Consider the following 23935-nt stretch of genomic DNA (forward strand, 5'->3'; position numbering starts at 1 on the left):
AAAAAAAAATCATGTGCTAATAATAAATAAATAAATAAATAAATAAAATATAATTAAATAAATAATAAATAAATAAAAAATAAATAATAAACAAATCTATAAATAACTAATAAATAAATAAATAAATAACAAATATAAATAAAATAAATAATAAGAAATTATATCTAATAAATAATTAATAAATAAACAGTTTGCTCAGCCAAAATTTGCCATGATTTGGCTACAAAACCTCTCAATTTTGGGTTGGTTTTTTTTTTTTCCCACTTGATTTTTCAGTGCCCAATTTCAGGCATTTTTTTTTTCAAAATTATTGGATAGCAAAACATCTGCATTATCTCTACCCAATAGAGAAATCTTTGATCAACACTTGACATGTGAATATCAGGGGAATATTCCCACATGTGAATATCACTGGAAAATATATTTGGGAGAGAAAAATAATTTTTACAGTGCACAAGTAAAACAAGCACCTGTTTAATCCATTTAAAGTCGCTGAACTGAGAGAGAAGCAATAAAATCCTCTAGTGTCACCCCAATAAGAAAATATTCCAAATTATTCTCTGGCCTAATGACTCTCAACATATAATTGAAACCAGATTACTCTTTGCCCCCCCCCCTTTTTTTTTTTAATAAGCATAAATTAAATTTTGTATAAATATTATAATGGGAAGTAATGTAGTTTTAGCCACATTTTTGGCTTAAACACTCTTATCTTGCAATTGCTTTATCCTCTGTCATTAATAAACTTGGGTTGATGCTGCTGTTGCTGCAGCACATCCCAAAATTTCATGTACAGGGGAGGCAGACTGAAGCTGAAAATTCACATGGAAAATTTCAGTCTAAGAACTCTTAAAAAATAAAAAATTAAAAAAAAAAATTTTAAAGTTTTTCAATGAATGTGGGTTTATTAAAACCTCCAGCATTCGTCACTCAGAAATAACTGAGCCGTAAAATGAGAGTCGCAGGTGGTCAGCTCTTAATTTGGTGTAGATCCAATTAATGCCAGACAAAATGGGGGACAGCAAAGATTTCTGCAGTTGGGTCTGTATTTTAATAAATAAATTTCATTATTATACACAACTAGAACAGCTTTTCCAGGTGGCTCCAAAACAGCTGAGAGGGCAGCAGCTACTTGAAATAAAATTCCAAAGTGGGAAATCCTCCCCAGGAGATCATTTTGAGCTCTGCCATTGCCTGGATGGTGTCGGTGCCTCCCAAAAAATCGCATTTTTTCCGGCGGGAGGCGGCTGATGCTGTGGGACCGCAGGGAAAGGAGCGAGCAGGAAATCGGGGTGGGGGGAGAAAAAACACCCGTGCTGCCTTTGGCTCACGTAGTAAAAAAACAAACAAAAAAAAACCCACAAAAAACCAAACCAAAACAAAAAAACCAAACCAAAATAAAAAACAAACAAAAAAAAACCCAAACCCCCCCCCAAAAAAAAACAAATCCAAAAAAAACCCCAAAAACCTAAAAAAAATCAAAACAAAAAATCAAACAAACAAAAAAAAACAAACAAAGAAAAACCCACTATAATAAACAGAGAGATAGATAGATAGATAGATAGATAGATAGATAGATAGATAGATGATAGATAGATAGATAGATAGATAGATAAATAAATTATTTTAAAAAATATATTTTTGTATAATATATATTGTATTTTATATAGAATTAAAAATTTTAGATAATTATATATATAAAATATAGAAATTTTATTTATATAATAATTATATAGATATAATTAAATTCTATAATTAATTAAATTATATCTATATTATATAGATACCATTTAATAATTTAATTTAATAATTATTAAATAATTTAATTATATATAAAATTGTAAAAATTATAAAAGCATAAAATTATATAAAAATTATATATATAAATATATATATATAAATATAAATATATAAATATAAATATATATATATATATATATATATATATATATATATATATATATATATATTAGTTAAAAGCAATTTTAATTTTTTTTTTTAATCCCTCCTGCTGGCACCCTCGCCCTGGCTACGAACTTCCTAAATTCCGAATTCCGAGGAATTCCAGCGCATCCCGATGACTTCACCGGGACTGGGAACAGCGGGATTCCCAGGCATTAAGTCCCGGGAGATCCGATGCAGGTGTTGTCCCCTTCCAGGTGTCACCGCTGGGGACACGGTCCCCTCCCCCGGGGCTCCGCGGGGACATCGCGGCACTTTCGGGGCGGCTGATGGAAGATTTTGGGGTGGCGGAGCTGGGCGTGCACAGAGGGGATGAGCGCCCCGACACCAAAAGCGAGGGGAAAAAGGAAATAATGGGAATATGAGTGGCTGGTGCCTCTGGTTTTCTGCTCTCCTGGCACGGCGAGATGAAGGCTTCAGCTGAGGAGCGAGGGGAGGAGGAGGAGGAGGAGGAGGAGAAGGAGAAGGAGAAGGAGAAGGAGAAGGAGAAGGAGAAGGAGAAGGAGAAGGAGAAGGAGAAGGAGAAGGAGAAGGAGAAGGAGGAGGAGGGGAGAAGGAGGAAGAAGAGGAGGAGGAGAAAGAAGAGGAGGAGGAGGAGGAGGAGGAGAAGGAGGAGGAGGAGGAAGAAGAGGGGGAGGAGGAGGAAGAGGAGAAGGAAGAGGAGGAAGAGGAAGAGGAGGAGGAGGAAGAAGAGGAGGAGGAGGAAGAGGAGGAGGAGGAAGAAGAGGAGGAGGAGGAAGAGGAGGAGGAGGAGGAGAAGAAAGAGGAGGAGGAGAAAGAGGAGGAGGAGGAGAAAGAGAAGGAGGAGAAGGAGGAGGAGGAGGAGGAAGGAAGAAGAAGAGGGGGAGAAGGAGGAGGAAGAAGAGGAGGAGGAAGAGGAGGAGGAGGAGGAGAAAGAAGAGGAGGAGAAGGAGGAAGAAGAGGGGGAGGAGGAGGAGGAGAGGAGGAGGAGAAATAAGAGGAGGAGGAGAAAGAGGAGGAAGAGGAAGAAGAGGAGGAAGAAGAGGGGGAGGAGGAGGAGGAGGAGGAGGAGGAGGAGGAGGAGGAGGAAGAAGAACCCCTCACCCCGGGTTTTCCATGCGCCCTACCTGAAGCAAGTGGGATCCCAGCTCCATGGCCACGTTATCCAAAGGGCCGATCCTGCTCGGCTGTCCCCAGGCGTCCCCCAGACCTATAAAAAACCCCCAGGGTTTGCTCAGAGCAGCGACCGGGGCTGCGTCCCGGCCGTGCTCCCGCTCCTCCCGCGGAGGGGGCAAAGGCCGAGCCCCTTCCCCGCGCAGCTTTCGGGGGATGGTTCTTTTCCTGGAGCACGGCGTCCCCGCGGATGCGCGTTCCCCGAATTGTCCGGAGAGCCCCTCCAGGGATGCGGCCTCTCCCATGGCCCGCCGGGCCCGGCCCGCGTCCCTGTCCCTGTGTCCCTGTGTCCCTGTCCCTGTGTCCCTGTCCCTGTCCCTGTCCCTGTGTCCCTGTCCTGTCCCTGTCCCTGTCCCTGTCCCTGTCCCTGTCCCTGTCCCTTTCCCTGTCCCTGTCCCTGTCCCCTGTCCCCTGTCCCTGTCCCTGTCCCTGTCCCTGTCCCTGTCCCCTATCCCAGTCCCTGTCCCCTTTCTCTGTCCCTGTCCCTGTCCCTGTCCCTGTCCCTGTCCCTGTCCCTGTCCCTGTCCCTGTCCTGTCCCTGTCCCTGTCCCTGTCCCTGTCCCTGTCCCTGTCCCTGTCCCCTCTCTCTGTGCCATCCCTGTCCCTGTGAGCGCCCACCCGCGGTGGCCGAGGAGGAGGATGAGGAGGTTGAAGATGGCCGGAGCTCGGTGGGAGCTGTCCCGATTTCACCTGCGCACGGACGGGCCCGATAGAGCTTCGCCCCCCGGCCCCGTGTGACCCCACAGCGCAACACCACAGCCCGATCCCACAGCCTGATCCCACAGCCTGACCCCACAGACTGATCCCATAGACTGATCCCACAGACTGATCCCACAGCCTGACCCCACAGCCTGATCCCACAGCCCGATCCCACAGCCCGATCCCACAGCCCGATCCCACAGCCTGATCCCATAGACTGATCCCACAGCCCGATCCCACAGCCCATCCCCACAGCCTGATCCCACAGCCCGATCCCACAGACTGATCCCACAGCCTGATCCCACAGACTGACCCCATAGACTGATCCCATAGACTGATCCCACAGCCTGATCCCACAGACTGATCCCATAGACTGATCCCACAGCCCGATCCCACACCCCATCCCCACAGCCGGACCCCACAGCCTGATCCCATAGACTGATCCCATAGACTGATCCCACAGCCCGATCCCACAGCCCATCCCCACAGCCTGATCCCACAGACTGATCCCACAGCCTGATCCCACAGCCCGATCCCACAGACTGATCCCATAGACTGATCCCACAGCCTGATCCCACAGACTGATCCCATAGACTGATCCCATAGACTGATCCCACAGACTGATCCAACACCCCATCCCCACAGCCTGATCCCACAGCCTGATCCCACAGCCTGATCCCATAGACTGATCCCATAGACTGATCCCACAGCCTGATCCCACAGCCCGATCCCACAGCCTGATCCCATAGACTGATCCCACAGCCCATCCCCACAGCCTGATCCCACAGCCCGATCCCACAGCCTGATCCCATAGCCTGATCCCACAGCCCATCCCCACAGCCTGATCCCACAGCCTGATCCCACAGACTGATCCCACAGCCCGATCCCACAGCCTGACCCCATAGACTGATCCCACAGCCTGATCCCATAGCCTGATCCCACAGCCTGATCCCACAGCCCATCCCCACAGCCTGATCCCATAGACTGATCCCACAGCCCGATCCCACAGCCTGATCCCACAGCCCGATCCCACAGACTGATCCCATAGACTGATCCCACAGCCTGATCCCACAGACTGATCCCATAGACTGATCCCATAGACTGATCCCATAGACTGATCCCACAGCCTGACCCCACAGCCCGATCCCACAGCCTGATCCCATAGACTGATCCCACAGCCCGATCCCACAGACTGATCCCACAGCCTGATCCCACAGCCCGATCCCACAGCCCGATCCCACAGACTGATCCCACAGACTGATCCCACAGCCCGATCCCACAGACTGATCCCATAGACTGATCCCATAGACTGATCCCATAGACTGATCCCACAGACTGATCCAACACCCCATCCCCACAGCCTGATCCCACAGACTGATCCCACAGCCTGATCCCACAGACTGATCCCACAGACTGATCCCACAGACTGATCCCACAGCCCGATCCCACAGCCCGATCCCACAGCCTGACCCCACAGCCCGATCCCACAGCCTGATCCCACAGCCCGATCCCACAGACTGATCCCACAGACTGATCCCACAGACTGATCCCACAGACTGATCCCATAGACTGATCCCACAGCCTGATCCCATAGCAGGACCCCACAACCTGATCCCACACCCCATCCCCACAGCCCGATCCCACAGCCCGATCCCACAGCCTGATCCCATAGACTGATCCCACATCCCGACCCCACATCCCGGTCCCACATCCCGGCCCCACATCCCGACCCCACATCCCGACCCCACATCCCGACCCCACATCCCGATCCCACATCCCGATCCCACATCCCGACCCCACATCCCGATCCCACATCCCGGCCCCACATCCCGACCCCACATCCCGATCCCACATCCCGGCCCCACATCCCGGTCCCGCCCGGTGCCAGCCGAGGGTTCCGGGCGGAGCCGCCGCGGGGCGGGCAGGGCGGCGGGCCGGGTGTGCGCTGATGGCGTTGCTCGGTTGCCTGGCTGGTTTTGGCTTCCAGGGCTAAAAGGAGCCTCTCGGCAGCCCCCGGAGGAGCCGAGGTCGCCACCGTGCCATGCCGAGAGCTGGGCATTCCTGTGGCACCTGGTGGCACTGCGGTCACTGCCCCCGAGGGATGGAGGGGAAGGGAAAGGACGCGACCGCATCCCTTTTTGGAGAGACACAACAACCCTCGGCTTCCGCGAGGCCTCAAAACCCAAAAAGGGTGTTTTGTTTTTTTTTTTTGTTTTTTTTTTTTTTTGGTTTGTTTTGTTTTGTTTTGTTTTGGTTTTTTTTGCCTTGGATGAAAGGCGGGGATTCGGTGCTGCCAGCCTGGAATTCCACAATCGGCCCGGCTCGGGGATGCCCCGCTATGAAACCGAGCCCCGCGTTTTCCCCCGGTGCCCTCTGGCCGCCCGGGGGCTTCCAAAAAAAAAAAAAAAATCTCCTTTTTCCCCTCCGGAATGGGAGGGAAAACCGGCAGAAATCCCTGCCCTGAGCTCCAGCTCCGCGATTCTGGATCCCTTGGTGCTCTGGCCGCTTAAACCCGGTCTGGGAATGATTTGGGGGATTTCTCTCCACTCTTGGGGCATCCCTTGGGATGGGCAGGATCTCCCGTTGGAGGGACGAGAAGGGGCGGGGAGGACGCGGAGCTTCCCCGAGGTTTGGTTCCCTTCCCGGCGCTTGGCACCCCCGGGAAAGCGCTAAGGAGCTTCCCATGCCAGGCAGGGGACACCGGCGACCTCGGCCGGCCCTGAGCCCTCCTTTTCGCCGTCCCGAGGCAGCAGCAGCACCCAAAAAGAGTGGTCTGCATCCCCACCCCGTGTCCGCCTCTCCAAATTCTGGGAATTCCCCGCGTTTTCCCGTGGGAAAGGGAAAAACACCTTCCCTGTTCTGAAAGAAGCGCTGGGAAATCTGTTCGGGAGAGCCAAACGAAAATTCGCCCTTCTCTCCGCCTTTTCCCAATTCTCCGTTTGGAAAAGGCTCCTGAACTTCCAGACACACGACAAAATTGTAATTTTTGCTGAAAGGCTTTTTTGTTTCTCGGGAGAAACAGTTTGGGAATCGCAGAGCCATCCTGCCGTTTCTTTCCCGAGACGGCAACAAATGCAAACTCCGGAGTCCGTCCCTGGTGCGGCGGGGTTTGCCCTTATTTCGATTTACTAATTACAAATTTGGAAATATGAGACTGCAAACCTACAAAGAGAGTGGCGCACAAGCTGTGTAAAAACTGCCCTGAGCTCTCCCATTCCCAAAGACCAAGCAGATTTATTCCTTGAACTCTTACGAAACTCTTCAAGAACGAGCCGCGTCTCTGCCCCACCCGTGCGAGACAATTCGCTCCGTCCTGTCCTTTCTCAGCATCCCAAAATCGACTTTTGAGGTCCTTTCCTAGCCCGGAATAATAATTAAAAGAAAATGCCACTTGCTCAGATTTGGTCCCTTTGGAATTCAAAATTGGAGTCGCAATCGCGAACGCGCATCAAACGTAAACACGTTCGGCGGATCAGCCTGGCATTCGTCTGAGCTTATTTTAAAGCCGGTGATTTTATCATTTAATCCGCCAGCAGATCGCTTTAAAGGTGAAAACGAAACGAATAAAACCTTACATTCAAATGAAGGACTAACGCCCATTAACTTCTCCTCCGAGAGATTTGCAAACGCGCCTTCCTGGAAATGTATGGATGCCATAGGCTCGGCCTGGCTGTTCCTGCCCGGTAAATAACTCCCAAATTCGCTCGGTGGCCTGGAGCGAGGCCAAAATCCCGGGATCCACAGCGAGCCTTTCCCGCACCGCTCCTGCGGAACGGGGGCTCGCAGGGATGGGAGGCGATTTTGGTATATACACATTTATATACAAATATACACATATTTATGTACAATGATATTGTTATTACAATTATATTATCCCTGCCTGGGGATGCTGCCGGGTGTCCCACACGGCTTTGTCACCGCACGGGCGGTTTGGAAGGGGACATTTCCAGATGTCCCCTCGCAGCGGGAATCACCCGGCCCGCGAGAGAATTCCCTGCCGGCGCGGGCAGCTGGAGCATCCTCCCCGCAAACGCTGGGAACACCCGTGGGGGTGGCCCGGCCCTGAGCGCGGCTCCTTTGCCGTGCCAGAGGCTCGGGGATCCCCCACATCCATCGGGCTGGGGGGATTCCGGCGCTGGAAGCCCGGAGAGCCGGGGCTGGGCTCAGCGGCAGAGCCCGCACGGCCCGGAGCCCCTGCGGGACTGTGACTCGCCACTCCCAGGCTCAAACTCCGCTTTTTCGGCAGCCACGGGCGAGATGAGCCTCTGTCCTGCTTTTCCCGGTGTTTGGAGCGGTGTGTGTCCCCACCGGGCAGGGCAGGACCGGGATGCCTGGCAGGGAGAACCACCGGCCCCAAGCGCGGCTGTGCCCCGGGCACCGCGGGGCAGCTCCGGCTCCGACAGCTCCGGCCCGGAGTCAGAGGGGGTTTTGTACAACACCCCAAAATTCCTGCTGCTGTTGCCGTCCCGCTCCCTGTGGCAAACACGGCCAAAATGCCCCTTTTGACATCTCTGGCTGTTTTTCAAAGTACCTCGGCACTCACTTTGTGCCATTCGCGCATTTCCCTGTTTCCAGGGAGGCAGCGGGGTGAGTGGAACTGAAATAAGATCTAGAAATATTTGGGAACAACTCCCACCTTCGCTCTCGGCGTACACAAGTTCGTCCACAGGCACATTTGAAAGCCCGGTAGCTTTTCAGCTTGGGATTCTGCTAAAAGAATTACTTAGCCATGTATTACGTTCAGTATCGGGTTGCCCTGTAACTTGGAGTATTTCCTTTGTGTCTGCTGGGCTGTTCCCCGGAGCGCAAGGTCCCCCAGCCTTCACAAGGAGCAACGACAAACCCTGGGGGCTCCCCGCCAATTCTGCTTTTTTTTTTTTGGGTTTTCCCCAGCGCGGTTGTGCCTCCCTCGGCCGGGAAAACCCCGGGGATATTCCCGAGGGGCAGCCCCGGAGCTCCATGGAGGTTTGTGCCCCTCGTTGAGGTCCGAGGCTCTGCTGTCACGCCGGGAGGAGGGGGCGAGGGCAGCGCTGACACCGAGCCCCGTCCGCAGCGGGGCCGGGGGATCTCAGCCCCGACGGCACCGCTGGATCCCGGGGTGGGTCCGGAGCCAGCGGGGAACACCCGAGCCCGGCCAGGGGAAGGTCTGAGAGGGGGAAAGCCCCCAGGTCACGTTTTGGGAAGGAGCAGAGCCGGGCAGGGATGTGCGGGACCACCCGCTCCTCTCTGCGGGCTCAGCCGAGGACTGAGCGGTGGGAAGGACGGGCGTAAAGATCAAGAGTTTTATTTTATAAAACTAAAATTTTAAAAAATTAAAGGGTGAACTCCCAGGAAAAAAAATTGAAGAAGTAAAAAAAATGGGGGGAAAAAATAACAGATCTGCCCCCCAGGACACCGGCACAAACCCGGCTCTCCCCGCCGAGCCCAACCCACCAGATCGCGTTCAGAGGCCCCAAAACGAGCGTCCTGCAGACAGCGAGGTCACGGGCAGACCCACGGCAGTGACCCCCGCCCTTCCCTTCCCTCCTTCCCTCCCTCCCTCCCCTCCGGCCGGGAGAGACCGGAGCGACCCCGCCGCTCGTCCCCGCCCCGACCCCGCAGCGCGGGGCCGCCGGCTCCCGCCGCCTGGGAACGGCCCCAGGAAAAGCCTAAAAAAAGCACTTTTGTTTTAGTAAGACCTTTAATGTCACTATTAGCGGTTAGTACAATAGGGGCTGGCTTTCCAAAAAGGGATTACTCACGCCTCGCGCTTTATTTATTTGTTTAATTCATTAACGAACCTTTTCGGAGCGCGTGTGACCATCAGATGAAATAGCTGCGATTCGCCTTGATTTTCTTAAAATATACATTCGTGGCCAGGTTTAAATGGGGACCGAACACTATGAATATTCCTAGTAATTTCTATTGTCTGCCTCTCGGAATAAGGAAGGTCTGAGATCTACCGCTCCGTCACTTTATTCAGATTATTTTGTATTGCGCACACTGTATTTAGGGTCACATATTAATTTGCTCGCTCCCATCCTGTTTAAACAACCATAAATGTCCAATTTCATAATCGGTTTTGGACACTGCGTCGGGAATGGGGGAGGGAGAGGGTGACGATTTCACCAGTCCGCCGTAACCGGGGGGCAGAGAATCGCAGTTTTTAAACGCGATTCATTCTCGCCTCTCTTTCATTAGCTCCTTTTCAAAATAAAAAAATTAAAAATTAAAAAATACTGACAGCGGAAGGCGACTCGTGGTGTATTTCTGTTCTACAGCAACAAAGCCGTGGCAACAACAACAACAACAACAACAACAACAAAAACCCAAAACACGAGAGAAGTCGGTGTTAGAGAGCGGGAGGCTGGAGGCTGCTGTGTCCTGACTTTAACTCCTGAATCTCAAGGTCGCAGCGGTACCGCAGGGCACAATCTGGGATATCGGAGCCCGAACTTGTCCCTTGCAGGGTTTGCACTGCGAGGGTGAAAAGAGCCGGGGTAAAAATCCCCTTTCGCTCTCGCTTCTTTGGAGTTTGAGCAGGTTCTGCCCATCTTTGGGAAAATCCTGGCCGGGCTGAGCAGGAGACCTGTCCCAAGCCCTGTCGGGTCTCAAACTTTTCCTAAACTACGTGTGGAAATCAGGGGGTGAGCCTTCCACCGAGGGGTTTAAAACCACAACCCTCTCTCTTTCTCTCTCTCTCTCTTTCCCTCCGGTCTAGACGGAGCTGGAAGCCAGGTCTGAGCTGGGCAGCGTTTCTGGCCGTGCTGGCCGCAGTTAGTCCAGGCCTAGCACGGCTCTGGTGGCATCTGAGACCTGTCCCCACCACCCTGCCACCCCTTGAAGCCTCCCGGGGTGTCGCCTGGGGCAGCTCGGGGTGCTGCTACGTGCCCACCTTCATTTCACGGCCCCACACCCGTCGGGTCCAGCTCTCGCCATGGGGCTCTTCCCCCCGGGGCTCGCTGAGCCCAGGATTTAACCTGAGACGCCTTTCCGGGCTGTTTCCCCTCCCAGTAAAGCCAACTGGAAACCAGTAGCCGACTGTGAGGAGGGGGGATGGAGGATGGACAGAAGGACGGACGGATGGGGACCCCCATCCCCCCCTCCCACGGGCAAATCCCGAGAGAGAGGGAAGTTTGGGCGATGGAAGAAACCCCCACTAAAAAAAAAAATCCTTCTGCTGTCGCTTCTGCCCGGCTCCCCCTTTTCCCCTGCACCCTCCCAGGCACTAAACGCAGGGCTCGGCGACCGGAGGAGGTAATTCCCCCGGCCTGTTATCCCTGGATGCAAAGCTTTGGTTTAAAATGTATTTCCAGCCGTACTTAAGACGATGAAAGATCAGGAATTCGCTGTATGCATTTAAACGTTGCCCTTAATAAGCAGAGTGTGCGGAAGCGCACGCCCGGCCTGTTTAGGGAAGACAGACACATAAAACACAGCCGAGCTGCGGGTATAAACCTGCTCTGGGGTCGTCTCGTCGCTCTTGAGGATCAGCAGGGCTGGAAAAGCCGGGACGCATCCAGCAGCATCTCGAAACGTGCCGCTTTCCCTCCCTCCTAAATCAAAGGCGTTCGGGGGCATGATGGCCAGGCACGGCCGGCGAGTGATCCCCCCCCTCCCCTCCACCGCCCCCCTCGAAATTACGACGCTCTATTTCTCATCGGGAAATTTCCCGGTGGGGAATAATGGCTGGAAAATGCGGCGGAGCAGCGCCTCGCTCCCCTTGCTCCGCTGGCTCGGGAGCGCACACTAACGGAGCCCTGGCTTCCCATAATAGCACGGCTGCTCCGTGCTCCCGAAATTTCTGAATTAAATGGCCACGACGGTAAGCTTTGCTCGGGTTGGGAGGGTTTTTTTTTTTCTCCCCCGCCCTCCCCCTATTTTATTTCTGGTTGTGTTTTTCTTTTTAGCCTTGTAATAAAGCTCCTTAGAAACCGCGCCGGAGAGCAGACCTTCCCCTGCGGAATTTGCTAATTCCTTCACCCTGCTCCTAGTCCGGAGAGGCACAAACAAACGACAAAGCGGGGCTGCTGGGCTTTATCCAGCCACCCGCAGGCGCTGCCCGGCGCTTCATTCCGCGCATCAGCTCCGCGGCCGCACCGGCAGCCCGGCCGGCCGGCGGCTCCGCACGGCTCCCGGCCCGCAGCCTCGCCTCGCCCTCGGGGGGAAGGCAGGAGCCTCCCGAGGGGTTGATTTGCCCCAAAGCCTGCGGGGAGGAGGGATGGATGCCGGGCCTCGCTGCTGAGTGTCCCCGAGAAGAGCCACGGGAGCAGCGGGGTCGCGGCCGGGCTGGGCTCGGACCCTCCTTCCCCTCTTCCCCCTCTCTGCCCGGCCCCGGGAGAAGCCGCAGGGCCTCGCTGCCTTCATTCCCTGGCTCCAGAGAGCTCCAACCGAAACAAAATCATAAGAACAACCACACGGTTTGGGTTTTCTTTGCCCCGAGGCCGTGGCCGGACGGGAGGAGCCGTGCCCAGGGGCCACCCCCGGGCTCTCCGGGGCTGGACACACGAACCGAGGCCGCTCTCATGGGGACGGTGCCCCCGAGCCGCCGGAGCTCAGCGGCAGCCCAGGAGGAGGGCGAGAAAGGGGGGACGAACCGGCCGGCTCTGCCTGCCGCCGCCGGGCTCGGGGCTCATTCCCAGCCCGCTTTTCCCTCAATCCCTCTTCGTTCCGAGAGCCTTTCAGGCATCCCCTCCCTCCTGCCAGGGCGCTGATGGGGTCGTGCCCACCCCAGCGCCCCCTCCCCGCTCCGTCCCGGCCTCCCCGTCCCTGCCGGGCTCCCGGAGCCCCGCGGCTGCTTTTACCTTCGGGGAAGACGGCTCGCATTTTCAGGTAGCTGGTGGTGAGGCGGATGATGGACGCCTTGTCCAGCTGCGAGGTGATGGCCGAGGGCAGGGGCAGGAGTTTGGCCAGTTCGTAGAATTCTCCATTTTCTTTTTCCCGTCTAGTCTTTGCCGCGTTCTTGGATTTTTCCTTCATCGCGACTGCTGCAAGGCGGGGATGTCACTGGCATATTAGACCCGGTTCTTCCGAATGGCAGGGGGCATGGATTTCGATTGCAGAGTTAGGATTTTCGTTTAAGGAAGGCGATTTACCCAAATCAAATAATTAACAATAATAATAATAAACGAAAGGGAAAAAAAAAAAAGACAAAAAGGGGAGGGAAAAATAAAGCTAAACCAATCAAACAAAAACAACACGAACAGAAATGGTGCGAGGAGGGGGGAGGCGATCTCTGGGCTACCAGCAGGACGGGAAAGCCGCTCGGAGGAGGCAGTTCTGCTCTGACCCTGCAGCAGCGAGGGCTTCGAAAGCCGGACTGAAAGATCCACGGCAACCCCCGTCCTCTGCGTGCAGCTGGGAATCGGATCTTGATCTTCTCCTTAACGGGGAGCAAACCGCTGGATTCCCTTCACCGAACGATTTCTTCTACTCGATCCTGCCCCATCCAAAAATAATAATTAAAAAAAAAAATAAAAAAGGAAAATAGAGCGTCCATGCAAGAAATCATTGGGCTAAGCAAGCTGAACCATTTTTGGACATTTTGTCTCTCAAGGAGAAAAAAAAAAAAAAAAAAAAAGAAAAAAAAGGAAACCGAACGCTGCTCGTGGAACGAAGTGCAAAATGAGCTGGTCCGGAGATGCCGAGGACACGACGAGCTCCCCGCCGAAGCGAAGTCAAAGCCGGTGCGTGACTGATGGCTGGGGTGCTCCGCAATCAGCAATCCTCGCCCTGCTCCTCTCCGCCCCGGGCGGGCTCCCGCGGGGCGCCGCTGCTCCGCCCGTGCCCGAGGGGCTCCGGCAGCGCCGGGGCTGCGCGGCCGCCGAGCCCCGCGGGGGCTGCGGGGGCTGCGGGGCTGCTCCTGCCGCTGCGGCCGCTGCGCCCGGCTCCAAGCGTGCTTCTCATGCGGAGTCAAATTAAAGGATCCGTTTTCCTCCTCGGGACCAGTGCCACTTCAGCGTTGTCTCTTTCCAAACAAGTCCCAGCGCTGGCAAAGGCGCGGCATTGATTTTGTTGCTTTTTATTTATTGGTTTGGTTGTTTTGTTGTTGTTGTTTGGTTTTTTTTTTCCTTTTAAAGAAAAAGAATTCGAAAGATAGGAATCTTCCCTCTCTCTATTTTTTTTTTTTTTGGTTTCTTTTTTATTTGTCACGTATTTCAAGAGCGAAGCGGTAGCTCTTTGGCAGAGACATGCCTTTCAAAGGCAAGGGGAGGGTTTGCTACATTCACCTCCCGCAATTCGGCAAAGATCGAAGGTAAAATTCCCCTCCTCTCGGAAACCACAGCCGCCACGCTCCTCGTCTGAAAGCACCGATATCTCCGCTTTTTTTTTTTTTTTTTCTTTTGCCTTTTTCCCCCCCCTCCTTTTCTTTCCTCGCCTGTTTTATTTATTTATTTATTTTTCCCAGGGGCAGAAGGAGCTCTGAAGTGGACCTCTCGGTTAATTCTTTAGCAAAGGCTGCGGAAAGCCAGGAGAGCCTCAAGAGGGGAGGGGATAATGTATCCGTGACGTGTCCTCCCGCGCAGCTCCCTCCGAGGGACCCAAATCCCGAGGAGCCGGCGCAGAGCCGCAATTCGCCCTTGCGGGGGGACGGGAGGCCGGCCCGGGGGGAGCCGGGGGCGGGGGCAGCCCCGGCCCGCTCCCACCGAGCCCCGAGCCCCTCGCTGCCCTTCTCGGTGACCCCGAGCGGGCCTCGCCGCCCCACCCGGGGCGCAGCTGCCCGCGGGAGGGGCCACGGGCGACGGTGACACGCGTGGGGCCCTTGGCCAGCCCCGGGACCTGCCCGCCGTGTTGTGGGTCTGGGTGAAGCGTACCTGGATGCACGCACAGGTACGCGTGGCTCCGATAGGCACGGCACTCATTTACGCCGTCTGTGAAATGCCCATTTTGCATATTTATATACAAATATATACACATTTATGTACAAATATATACACACTTGTATACAAATATATATACATTTATGTGCAAATATGTACTCATTATATACAAATATATACACACATTTATGTAATATATATACACACTTGTATACAAATATATACACATTTATGTACAAATATACACACACTTGTATACAAATATATATACATTTATGTGCAAATATGTACACATTTATGTACATATATCTACACACTTGTATACAAATATATACACATTTATGTCCAAATATATACACATTTATGTACATATATATACACACTTGTATACAAATATATACACATTTATGTCCAAATATATACACACTTGTATACAAATATATATACATTTATGTGCAAATATATACACATTTATGTACAAATATACACACACTTGTATACAAATGTATATACATTTATGTGCAAATATGTACACATTTATGTACATATATCTACACACTTGTATACAAATATATACACATTTATGTACAAATATACACACACTTGTATACAAATGTATATACATTTATGTGCAAATATGTACACATTTATGTGCAAATATAGACACATTTATATACAAATATATATGCATTTATATACAAGTATATACACATTTATGTACATATATATACACACTTATATACAAATATATACACATTTATGTCCAACTATATACACATTTATAGACAAATATATACACATTTATATGCAATTATATGCACATTTACGTGCAAATAGATGCGCATTTGTGTACAGATGTATTCTCGCACTCCCCTCGTACGCGCCGAGGAGGGGCCGAGCTCCGGGGGCGCCGCCCCGCCGGCAGCCGCTGCTCATCGGCCCCCGCCGGGCTCCGCTGACCGGGGCTTAACCCCGGAGCTGCCGGAGCAGCAGCGCCCGGGGCAGGATGGAGCAAATGAAGAAGATGCCGGCACCCCCGTGCCCCCTCCCTGTGCAGAGCTTGTCACCCAAGCCATGCCCGGGTCCCTCGCCATGTCCCGAGTGAGGGAATTCAGCCCAGCCCGGCCCGGACTGAGCCGTGCCCGGCCAGGTTTAACCCGACGGGAACCCCCGAGCAGCGTTTGGGGACACAAAGCCGCGCTTGTGTCGCTGTCCCACCCACACAGGGACACAGCCCCAGTCCCTCTGAGCCACCACCCGCCGCGGACACGCGTGGGGATTAAAGCAGCGAGGAAAGGAGAGGAAGGAGGGAGCAGCAGAGCCCGGCGAGACGCGGCTCCGCATCCCGGGCGCCGAGGGGGATGGGAGACACAATGCCCCGGTCCTTAATTTTAATCCCCGCCAGAGGCCTGTTTGCCTAAGCTGGCCCTGCCCTCTGTAATTATCCCATTAGAGCAGCCAGAGCCCGGCCCGGCCGCGCCGAGGGAAAGGCCAGGCTCTTTAACCTGCCCCGGCCACCGCGGGATGGCGAGCGGGGACGCTGCCCGGAGCTGCGGGGCGAGCAGCGGCGAGCGGAGCCCGCAGGGCTCCAGGACGCGCCTCTGATCCCAAATCCATCCCCTCGTGGCTCAGGTAGCCGGCACCGCGCCCGGGGACAGCGCAGGGAAGGCGAGCAGGGTGGGATTTAGGCTCGCAGGTCAAGGAAAGCTGAGCGAACCCCGTTTCTCCCTCCCGCGTTGCCCTTTTTACCCGAAAAATAGGGGAAAACAGCAGCCCTGTTCCCCTCTCTATGGGGACACCTCTCCTGGGTACATTGGAGATGCCAGATTTAACCCACCGCTGTTTTTATTTTCATTTTAACTGAAGCGCGCTCCGGCCGGGACTTTTTGCCGAGCAAAACAAACGAAAATTAATTTAGGGAAAAAAAACCAAACAAACAACAAAAACACAACCCAACCCAAACCAAAAACCCCCCAAAACCAAAACCGAAAAACCAAAACCAGCCGTCGAAAAGAAACTTCAGCTTTTCGGGGAAATTCTCAAAATTCAATGCAACGTCCGCCCGCCGCTGAAACTGGATGTATGCTCAGAGGTAAAAAAATAATGTCTATATCGGGGGAAAATATTTTATTTATACACAGATACATTTATTTTTTGCGGAAAATTAGCTGTATAACCAGGCAGGTCCTAACGGGTCCGATTCAACGAGCTCCGCGATCTCTAACCCCGAAAAGGGAATTTATGTGGGGCATTTCTGTGTCCTGTGAACAAAATATAGAATCAAACGATGGGGTGGCAAAGGGAAGCGTGAGAGGAACGTGTTGTGTTTCCAACAAATTGCGGTGGTTTGGAGAAAGGGCAGATTTGTGAATGTTTTCAAGAGAATCCCGACGGAAAAAGAAAAAAATCACGGTGCTGCAAGGGTGGCCCAAATCTATCGAGGTGGATTCGCGATGTGGAGCTCGGTGAGCCCGAGGTGGCTCCAGGGATTTCCATGCCACCCTTTCCATAAGAAACTCCTCGTCGGGACGAAAATAAATCAGGAGAAAAAATAAAACAATTTATTACTTAAATATTCAGATCATGTTTTCACAGGTACCTTGTGGACTCCTACACCGGGCACGCACAAACCCCACTATTATTTAACAACATTTTCCTTTTGCTTGGAGGGGAAACCCTCCAAAAGGGAGAGAGAGGCAGAGAGTTTCTTCCCCAGGTGAGCTGAGGAACATTTCCAACCTTTTCCTTTTTTTTTTTTTTTTTTTTTTTTTCCTTCCCAGGGTTTTCAGCTGGAAAACAGAGAGGAAAACGAGAGGCGAGAACAACCCCATCCACCCCAAAACAAACTTTTTTGGCAGCTGCCTTGTGCGGGTGGGTGCCCCGTGTCTGGGTGGCCACGGGGACAAGCCCGAGCCTCCAAGGGAGGGGCTCCAACACCTTTTTTTGGGGCAATTTCGCATCTTTCAGGCGTGGGGCACCCACGGCACCGCTCCCTTCCCATCCCCTGCCCCTCCCGGGATCCAAAGGAATTCCCAGGGCCGCTCCAGCCGAGCTTTCCAAGCACTGGCAGCAGGACGGTGGTTGCCATCCCCTCAAAGTGTCCCTGAAAGTGCCATTCTTGCCACAAAAAAAAAAAAAATCTTGGCAGCGCCGCGATTTTGGTATTGGTGTTCTCCTGCCTTTTTTTTTTTTTTTTTTTTTTAATTATTTTTTTTTTTCCCCCTCGGTGGAGGTTGGGGAGGAAATCGGGGCTGCGGAGCCGAGCACAGAGCGGGGTTTAACTTTAGTCTGATGTGCTTAGCTGAAGTATTAACTGTGAGAAATCCCACCAAGTTCCACAGGAAAGAAAATACCGTCAGATATTTGAACATTTCCAGTCTGCACCATCAGCATCGCTCCCAGCTCCAGGAGCAGCAGCGCTGATGGTCCCCGGAGGAATCCCCCGGATTTTTTTTCCTCTGTAACTACTGCTCCCAAGTGTGGCTGTACACACACAGCCGCTCACACACGCAAATCCTATAAATGCTAATAAAACAGATTCCTCGGGATTTGTTTAACTTGCCCCGGCACCGCCGTCCTATATTGATATTCAATGGGTTTCGCGGTGTGCCCGAGGATTATTGGTGAAGTGGAAGATTTTTTGGGATCAGCCTTCTAGGGTGCCACTCGGACATGTCCCTCCAGACAAGGTGGGAGCCACAAACATTGGCAATAGGGTGAATTCGAACCGAGCACTTGAAAGGGGAAAAAAAGGAAGTGGAATCTCGGTGCTGGAATGATGAAACTATGCAGAATCGAGGCCTCCGGTTGCAGGGGATCGTTTTCAGCTCCTTTCTGGAAGCTGTATCGCTGCTATTGTCCAACCTTTGCTGGCCACATGGGACACGTTTGGCAATAGGACAGAAAATTATTTCTACTGGGCATGAACTGGAAATATCCAGCTGGGGCATGGATCCCATTTCTAATCAGGGTGGAGGGAAGGAAATCTCAAGGCTCTTTCTTGTTACTCAGACAGCATTTGGAGGGTTTGTCAAAAGCTCCTCTCCAGAAAAAATACGGCTGTTTAAAAATGAAATAAGGGTTGTGGGGTCTTTTTTTTTTTTTTTCCTACCCTTCCAGCTTGTAAATGTGTTTTTAGTTTTTTTTTTTTTTTTTGCTGGCCTTGCTGTAGGACAGGGTGCATGCTGTGTGTGGGGTGCAGCGTGCAACCCTGCAGGAGCTGTCAGAGTTGACGGACTGATCCAAATGGATGATATTTGCAAAAAATATGCCCAAGTTAAAAACTCTCCGTGCTCATGTTCGGGTCAGGTTTTCAATTTCAGTTTTCTAAGGAGAATAAAGTTGTTTTGTTAAGGTCAACTTAATGTTTTTCCCTCCCCACACACACACAGCCGGAGCTGGAATTCGACGAATTTTCTGAAAGTATTTTCATAGGGCTCTGATAATTGGTATTAATTATGACACCCAAAGTTTCGTGACCAAACATTTGCTGCTGCTAATACAAGCTGCAAACCATATTTTAAGTATGGGAGATAGTTTAAAAGGCAAACACTGGGAATAGGAGAGGGAGTGTATCAATCAGGGAGAGGAAGCTTCTTGGCTGGAGAAACTGGAAAAAACCTAGTGGGAAAAGCACACACTGGATCATTTTTACTCTATCTGTCTGAAATCCTTTGAACATTCTAAAAAGTTAATGTGAGTATTTTTATTTACTTTTTCAAAGTTCTGCTCAGAGATTTGTTTTCTCAGTGGTCCTTGGCTTATACGAGCAGTGTGACTAATCTAGTGGAGATGAATAATGGATCTGTGAGGAATAGAGGAATTCTGATTCAAAAACATTTCTCTCTTTTTTTTTTTTGGTGGTATTTTATGCTGCTTGGCATTCAATACATTATATAATGTCTGTCAGGAGGACTTTGGTAAAACTTGATGGTAAAGTTTATAAATACTTTAGTCATGATTTAGAAATGATGGATGGAAAACGTTATTTATGCATAATGCTATTTATGCTTAATTATGTGATGTTTTACTCTGTTCTGAACACAGTCATAAGCAAATGAATGTGCTGTCATTAACAACTGAACCTTCGATTTCTAAATAGGTTTTTTACCATGGTCAGGCAGAGAAATTTAAGTAAAGAATGAGCTTTTCACAAGGGCCTGGAGCACGAGGGGCATGGAGGGGATGGAGAGGGAAAGCAGGAGTTCTGGCCAAGGTCATTTTTGGGAACTCAAGACCTCAGGACTGCAATGGGATCTGGATCAGCCAAATCTCCAAGGCAGGAACTGAAACCAGCGTGGAATTCCCAGAGTTCAGCCTCAGCAAGGCAGGAGAAACACTGGGAATGAAGGGAAGGGAAGGGAAGGGAAGGGAAGGGAAGGGAAGGGAAGGGAAGGGAAGGGAAGGGAAGGGAAGGGAAGGGAAGGGAAGGGAAGGGAAGGGAAGGGAAGGGAAGGGAAAAGGGAAGGGAAAAGGGAAGGGAAAAGGGAAGGGAAAAGGGAAGGGAAGGGAAATGGGAAGGGAAGGGAAATGGGAAGGGAAAGGAAAAGGGAAGGGAAGGGAAAAGGGAAGGGAAGGGAAAAGGGAAGGGAAAAGGGAAGGGAAGGAAAAAGAGAAGGGAAGGGAAGGGAAGGGAAGGGAAGGGAAGGGAAGGGAAGGGAAGGGAAGGGAAGGGAAGGGAAGGGAAGGGAAGGGAAGGGAAGGGAAGGGAAGGGAAGGGAAGGGAAGGGAAAAGGGAAGGGAAAAGGGAAGGGAAAAGGGAAGGGAAAAGGGAAGGGAAGGGAAATGGGAAGGGAAAGGAAAAGGGAAGGGAAGGGAAAAGGGAAGGGAAGGGAAAAGGGAAGGGAAAAGGGAAGGGAAGGAAAAAGAGAAGGGAAGGGAAAAGGGAAGGGAAGGGAAAAGGGAAGGGAAGGGAAACAGGAAGGGAAAAGGGAAGGGAAAGAAAAAGGAAAGGAAAAATTTCCTTGCTGGTGCCATCAGCCTGATTGGGAAGGTCTGGTATGGGCAAAGTGAAAATTCACCCATAGAGGAACTTGCTTCCATGTTTATTATGGGAGTTTGGGATAGGTTCAATCTTAATTAAGCAAAGATGACCCAAGTTCAGTCTCTGTCACCATTGGAAAGACACCCAGAAGATGCTGCCCTCTAAAATTGTCTGTTTGGCCTTTGGGCGCTGAGCCTGAAATTTGAACCTCAAAACCCAAGGAATTATTGAGGAATACACAGTGCAAATGGCTGAAAGCTTCTCCCTCTCCACTTCCAACTTGCTTTATCCACAAATCCAGTCAGACAATGAATATCCAAGCTCAGCTCCCTCCTTTGTCCCAAGAGGTTCAACCACAGCCTGTCGTGGTGGGTGGCCCTGCCTGGGTGCTGGACACCCACCAAAGCCACTCTGCCACCCCCTCCTCAGCTGGACACAGGGGAAATATCAGGAAAGGCTCCTGGGTGGAGGTAAGGACAGGGAGAACGCTCAGGAATTGCTGTCACAGGCAAAACAGGCTCGACTTGGGAAAAAAATAATGTATTTCCAATCAAACTAGGGTAGGATAATGAGAAATCAAAAGTCAGACTTGAAAAATACATTTCCCCCAGCCCTCTCTTCTTCCTGGGCTCAAAATGCTCTTGGTGTTTTTCACTGGCTCAGGGGGAGCTCCTGATGGAGCTTTTCCCATGGGGTCAGTCCTTCAGGAATTGATCCCTTTTCCATGGGGTCATTCCTTCAGGAATTGATCCCTTTTCCCATGGGAGTCAGTCCTGTAGGAACTCCTCCAGGCTGGGTGCTTTCCATGGGGTCTCTTCGGCAGGAACAGCCCCAACTTCCATGGGGTCAGTCCCTAAGGAACTGCTCTAGGTGGATCCCTTTCCATGGGGTCATTCCTTCAGGAATTGATCCCTTTTCCATGGGGTCAGTTCTTCAGGAATTGATCCCTTTTCCATGGGATCATTCCTTCAGGAATTGATCCCTTTTCCCATGGGAGTCAGTCCTGTAGGAACTCCTCCAATGTGGGTGCTTTCCATGGGGTCAGTTCAGCAGGAACTGCTCTAGGTGGATCCCTTTCCATGGGCTCATTCCTTCAGGAATTGATCCCTTTTCCATGGGGTCAGTTCTTCAGGAACTGATCCTATTTCCATGGGGTCAGTCCTGCAGGAATTAATCCCTTTTCCCATGGGGTCAGCCCCTAAGGAAATGCTGCAACATGGGTTCCTTTATGCATGGGATCAATCTTTCAGGAACTGCTCCAGGTGATCCCTTTTCCATGGGGTCAGTCCTTCTGGAACTGCTCCAAAATCCATAGGGTCGGTCCTGCAGGAATTGATCCCTTTTCCCATGGGGTCATTCCTGTAGGAACTCCTCCAGTGTGGGTTCTCTCCATGGGGTCTGTCCTTCAGGAACTGCTCCAGGTGGATCCTTTTTTCCATGAGGTCAATCCCTCAGCAATTGATCCATTTCCATGGGGTCAGTCCCTCAGGATTTGATCCCATTTCCCATGGGGTCAGTCCCTCAGGATTTGATCCCATTTCCATGGGGTCAATCCCTCAGCAATTGATCTCATTTCCATGGAGTCAATCCCTCAGCAATTGATCTCATTTCCATGGGGTCAATCCCTCAGGAATTGATCCCATTTCCATGGGGTCAATCCCTCAGGAATTGATCCCATTTCCATGAGGTCAATCCCCCATGAATTGATCCTATTTCCATGGGATCAGTCCCTCAGGGATGGATCCCATTTCCATGGGATCTGTCCCTCAGGAATTGATCCCATGTCCATGGGGTCAGTCCCTCAAGAATTGATCCCATTTCCATGGGATCTGTCCCTCAGGAATTGATCCTATTTCCATGGGGTCATTCCTTCAGGAATTGATCCTATTTCCATGGGATCAGTCCCTCAGGATTTGATCCTATTTCCATGGGGTCATTCCTTCAGGAATTGATCCCATTTCCATGGGTTCAGTCCCTCAGGAATGGATCCCATGTCCATGGGGTCAGTCCCTCAAGAATTGATCCCATTTCCATGGGATCTGTCCCTCAGGATTTGATCCCATTTCCATGGGGTCATTCCTTCATGAATTGATCCCATTTCCATGGGGTCAGTCCCTCAGGATTTGATCCTATTTCCATGGGATCAGTCCCTCAGGATTTGATCCTATTTCCATGGGGTCATTCCTTCAGGAATTGATCCCATTTCCATGGGTTCAGTCCTGCAGGGGCTGCTCCAGCCTGGGGCTCCTGTGGGGTCACAGGTCCTACCATCAAACCTGCTCCAGTGTGGGCTCTTTTCTCCACATTTTTTTGTGGAAAAGATGGAGATTGAAGTTTGAAATCCCTCAAAGACAACTGAACTTTCCCCTCAGTTCATCAGTTCAGGGTCACTCACAGGAAAATGAGGGGAAATGGTCCAGACTTAGAGCTCGAACTCTATTTTCTTTTTGCATTTTGTCTTAAAATCCCATACATAAACAAAGGAAAAAAAATCCCAAAAACCTCAAAAAGCCAAAACCCAACTAAAATGAAAATTCCATTTTTGGGAATGTCAGGATGAGGAAGATGTTTATGTCTGAAGTAGAAATAATGCTCTAAGAACCAGCCCAGTACCTTTAAAATGTCTCTGTGACTTCCTACTGCTCAGTTATTTTATATATTCTCCTTGGAAAAGCCCAATCCCAGAGCAATTTATAAGTTTGGAAATGATGCTGTGATTTGGACTATGTGCAAAGAAGTAGAAAACTTAGTTTTATGTCTTCAAAGTAATATTTTTTATATTTCCCTATCTATTAAAAAACCCTAAACCCAAAAAACAAAGCCCCAAAACCCCAAAGATAGACAAGTAAACAACCAAACAGGAGAAAATTTCATGTTGCTATAGACAAATATATGGAATGATCCCTCTTTTTTCTTGTATTACTTATTAGGAATTTCCAAAGATTCCTGGAATCCTCTGTTCTCATACTGAGCTCTCCATAAAACCAACCTCAGCTCAATAAGATCCTTGGCTTTAAGTCTCCCAATACATTCATTTTCTGAGGGAAGAGACCAGCAGATTCCCTGCATCAACACAAACTGATCCAAGTTGTCTCCAAACCCTCCTTTTGTCACCTGAGTGGCTCCAGAAATTATTTTATTTCTCCTCCTGCCAGAAGACAAATTCTGTATGTGCTTTTCTCCTCTTTCCTCCCTTTTGAACCCAGAACTTTCTGTATATTTATTTTTTCCCCCCAGCTTTCTCTGCTGCAGGTTTTTTCCAGCACTGGAGAGGTGCCATTAGCATTTCTTGGGAAATCTTCCTGCAGTGGGGATTGGCAGAGAAATGTTTACCCTGAATAGATTGGGAGTCTTGGGC

At 50.9% G+C, this 23935-nt stretch overlaps 1 protein-coding gene across 1 annotated transcript in view; it reads right to left on the minus strand.

Moving 5' to 3' along the window:
• The window catches only part of SIM2 (SIM bHLH transcription factor 2), a 58421-nt gene extending 45075 nt beyond the window's left edge, over positions 1 to 13346 (minus strand). The window contains exons 1-2 of the mRNA XM_077781706.1: positions 12579 to 13346; positions 3051 to 3133 (exon numbers count right to left, since the gene is read on the minus strand). Of these exons, the coding sequence (XP_077637832.1) occupies positions 3051 to 3133; positions 12579 to 12753 (258 nt within the window). The 5' untranslated portion in view covers positions 12754 to 13346. The remainder of the gene's footprint in view (positions 1 to 3050; positions 3134 to 12578) is intronic.
• Between the last annotated feature and the right edge of the window lie 10589 nt (positions 13347 to 23935).

The sequence above is a fragment of the Lonchura striata genome, chromosome 2 (assembly GCF_046129695.1).
Source record: "Lonchura striata isolate bLonStr1 chromosome 2, bLonStr1.mat, whole genome shotgun sequence".
Lineage (NCBI taxonomy): Eukaryota > Metazoa > Chordata > Aves > Passeriformes > Estrildidae > Lonchura > Lonchura striata.